This window comes from Orycteropus afer, unplaced genomic scaffold (genome assembly GCF_000298275.1).
Source record: "Orycteropus afer afer isolate SDZICR_OR568_19922 unplaced genomic scaffold, OryAfe1.0 scaffold00762, whole genome shotgun sequence".
In the NCBI taxonomy this organism is placed as follows: Eukaryota; Metazoa; Chordata; class Mammalia; order Tubulidentata; family Orycteropodidae; genus Orycteropus; species Orycteropus afer.
This window is the reverse complement of record NW_006922349.1, coordinates 620,514-624,690: the sequence shown is the minus strand read 5'-3', so window position 1 is coordinate 624,690 and position 4,177 is coordinate 620,514. Positions and strand designations below refer to the sequence as shown.

The 4,177-nt window shown below is 39.8% G+C and overlaps 1 protein-coding gene across 1 annotated transcript; it reads right to left on the bottom strand.

Annotated features, from left to right (window-relative positions):
* Positions 1–2,937: 2,937 nt before the first annotated feature.
* On the bottom strand, positions 2,938–3,866 carry LOC103211595 (olfactory receptor 2T7). The gene is given in 2 exon segments (XM_007957573.2): positions 2,938–3,813; positions 3,816–3,866. Coding segments are annotated over 2 exon segments (927 nt in total).
* Between the last annotated feature and the right edge of the window lie 311 nt (positions 3,867–4,177).

The following is a 4,177-nucleotide window of genomic DNA, read 5'->3' as shown; positions in this document are numbered from 1 at the left end:
ATAGTTTCCATACTTTTGCAAAATGAAACTATAAGATCATTAAGCTATAAGATCATTTGAATACAGTAAAGCAAATTAAAAGCTAAACAGAGAAGTGCATAAGAGGTATAGACAACAAAGGTAAATGCTATTACATATACAATACTGCATGATCATTAATAAAAACACTAGTCTATGGATACATAGGCAGATTGGCAGGAAAATCAGGTACAGTTAGGCAGGCAGGAATATACCCATGACCACACATAGATTTGGCAGTTGATATTCCCACATTCATATTTCTATGTACTACAAATATATCCATATCCACATTACCGAGCTAACTGGAGACAAGGTTAGGATAACTTCTTATCCACAATCAAGTACATTGAGGGAAGGAATCACTGGGCCTTGGGCTTGGGAAGATGGTCAAAGGAGACATCAAGCTCAATTGGCACATCATACTACACAAAAAATGTTGTTCTACATCCTACTTTGCTGAGTAGCAACTGGGGTCTTAAAAGCTTGTGAATGGCTGCAGTGGTTACGTTTGTGTGCCAACTTGGCAAGACCTGGTTGAGTGGTTGGACAGCTGGATGTAGTATTCCCCATGATGAGACTGGTAATCAACTCCATGGTGGAATCTACTTGGGAGCAACTGAGTAGCTGCCTTTGGGTGTGTGATCTGCTTGCTGTATATAAGAAACAGCTTTGGGAATGGTGTCTAGCTTAAGGTATGCTTGGACCCTATATGTAGCCATGTCATTGTTCAGCAGCCTGTCATTCTCTGCCAACCTTGGGACTTAAAATGGACTTGAATTAATGGCCTGTCGCGTGTTTGGTAACATCAGGACTGTGCCATTTTGTCAACCTTAGGCTTCTTAGCCTCAGCAGCCAGTAGCTGCTTGAGTGAAGAGATGTCTCTAGCTTCAGTGGGCCGGGAGCAAGAGTCAGAACTCAAGCCCAAGGTCAAGGGGCTTTCATACAGCCTCTAGAGACTGGCACTTTGAACTTGGATTTAAAGCTTCCAAATTGTGAGAAAATAGATTCCTGTTTGTAAGGCCATCCCATTTGTGGTATATTCTTGTCAGAGTGGTACTAGGTAACCAAAACAATGGCCATCTAAGATGCTACTATTGTTCTCTCCTCATCCAGACCAAAGAAGAGTGAAGAAAATTAAAAACATATGGAAACAATTAGTCCAAGGGACTAATGGACCACAGGAACCTCAGCGTGCATGATCCCAAGACCAGAAGAATTAGATGCTGCCCTGCTACCAGTGCCATTCACTCAGAAAGGGATCAAAATTGAAGGTCCTGTATTGAAAGGAAGAAAAAATAAATGTCAAACAAAATTTAAAAAGATAAAAATGACCAAAATTACTAGTTGGGCATTGGCTAGTGAAGATCCCAAGCCTATGGGCACAGGTAACCCTTCTGGCCTTAAACTCCTGTGAGTTAGCTCTCAGCCAAACAATAGACAGGCCTACTTGTTGAATAACCACACCAAGAAGATGCACTCCTTAGAACAGTCAACCTTGAGAGATCAGAAGAGCGAATTTGCATAAGAGGAAATCTAGACAAACAGGAATTCATAGGTAAAAAGGGCAAAGTGAAGGAGTCACCACAGGGAGGAGTTGGAGTAGAGCTATTCTATTGTGGGAATTTAACTGGTGCCATGAAAGAAAACATGTATGAACTATTGAGTGCAAAACAAATCTGCATTGTAAATTTGTACCTAAATCACAATAATAATAAAGAAAAATTAAAAAGTTAGTGAGAAAGACATAATTTAAAGTTGCTCTGTTAGTATCCATTAATTATTGTTAGGAGATCAAGGAAAATGAGGGATATGGAATGTAGGAATCATTTATGTTTACTAATTCCCACAAGCTCTCTACTTCCTCCTTTTTCTTTTAACAGCAAATCCACTTTTTCTAGGAAGAGTTTATGAAAACGTTATGAAAAAAAATAAATAGAGATATGATGTTGAGGCACCATTCAATATGTACTACTGTCTTTAAGTCATATTAACTGGATTCCGTTGAGTAACTCACTTGAATAAAATCAAACTTTTTTTCCCCCAACATATAATGACACAAATCCTTTCTTGATTTAATTAAATATGTCTATGGAAAACCAGAATAAAAATAATTACTTGAAGAAAAATCAATCACATGGAAATAATATTTGAAATACAATTTAGAATTGAATAATGGTGATATCTGCAAAATATGATGAACTCAATTAATGCCAGTAAACTACATTTGAAGAATATTGAAGGTGCAAATGATTTGTTACATATATACTTACCATAATAAAATAAAATAATATGTGGCAAGTAGACTTCATTGAACTGGTCAGTTTATAGACTATCTAAGGACAGACAGTGGTAAAAAGTGAGAGAAACAATTGAAGATGAACATTTCCTTTGACATGACTTATTGTAGCTGGAAGCAGTGTACATGTTTTGTTAAAAGCAAAGGAATGCCTACTGTAACTTGACTTATCTTCTCACTCCATCCAAAACTGTCTATTCCTCAGACCCCTCATATCTTTGGAAAAATAACCAAATTCTCAAAATTCCACTGCCAACTTTCCAAAGCCCATGAGTGACCCACAGCTGGCATGTGGATGACTTTAAGTTCAAACAAAGCATACTCAAGTCCAAAGATGATGATAAAGCCCTGTATCTTTATGTTCAAATTCCTATCAGTAGAGGTGAGTCCCTGAGTTTTAATATGCTTGACAGCTAACTGAAAAGTTGTAGGTTGGAGCACACTCAGAGACACTTTAGAAGAAAAGCCTCATGTTGTACTTCTAAAATATCAGCCATTGAAAACCCTGTAGAAGACTTTTCTACTTGACATGCATGGGTTGTCAGTAGTCAGAATGGACTTATTAACAAAGGTTTTCATTTTCTTTCTCTTCTTCTTCTGTTTCGTCAGTAGAGGCACGCTTAGAAAGCATTTATCCTTCCTGAGAAGAAACACCTACCCGAGACCTTCTGTAAAGCCCCTGTGACATCTTTGTTCCTGAGGCTGTAGATAAGTGGGTTGAGCATGGGAGTGAGGATAGTATAGAAAGCAGATACAGCCTTGTCCTGCTCAGGGGAATGGTAAGAATGAGGCAACACATATGTGTACATGGCTGCTCCATAGAAGAGGCTGACCACCACCATGTGTGAGGAGCAGGTAGCCACGGCCTTCCACCTCCCCTCTGCTTCACTCATCCTATAAACAGTGATGAGGATCCTGGAGTAAGAGGCAGAGATGACAGAGAATGGAATGAGAAGCATCATGATGCAGCAGACATACATGGCTGTCTCATAAGCTGATGTGTCAGTACAGGAGAGCTTCAGAAGGGCAGGCACCTCACAAAGGAAGTGGTTAATTTCCCGAGATGCATAGAAGGGGAACTGCATTGTGACTGGGGTGAGCAGGAATCCATCCAAGTACCCTCCCAGCCATGCTGCCACCACAATCAATGAGCAGACCTTCCGGCTCATGAGGACAGGGTAATGCAGAGGTTTGCATATGGCAACGTAGCGGTGATAAGACATGAGTCCTAGAAGAAAAAACTCAGCCCCTGCCAAAGTTAAGTAGAGGAAGTGTTGGAAAGTACATCCTGCAAAGGAAATTGTCCTTTGGCCCACCACTTGGTCGACTAGCATTTTGGGTACGATGGTGGAGATGTATAGGATGTCCATAAGGGAGAGTTGACTGAGCAGGAAGTACATAGGGGTGTGGAGGTGGGAGTCCACATGGATGAGAATGATCATGAGGGTGTTGCTGGCTATAGAGATCACAAAGACGAGGAGGATGAGAGCGAAGAGGAGCCAGGGAAAGTGAGTGTTGCTGAACAAGCCCAAGAGGACAAAGTCGGCATACATGGAATAATTCCCTCATTCCATACCTTTTTAAGCTGCACAAAAGAGAGATAAGTATAATAAGAAAAATTTATCACAAAATAAAATTATCTAGCTTGCTTAAGGCATTATCATGTGCAGTTGGCCAAATCATCGTTGGAGAAAGTAATCAAATTACCGTATGGAATTCACTCTTTTTTTAAAATAATAATTCCTGAAGTTGATTAGAACTAATGGGTTGTTTGGAGAGATCGTCCTAAGCACCATTCTCATTCATGAAGCTCAAAACTGAATTTCCTGGAAGAATAGACTGAACATAATTCCATTTTGG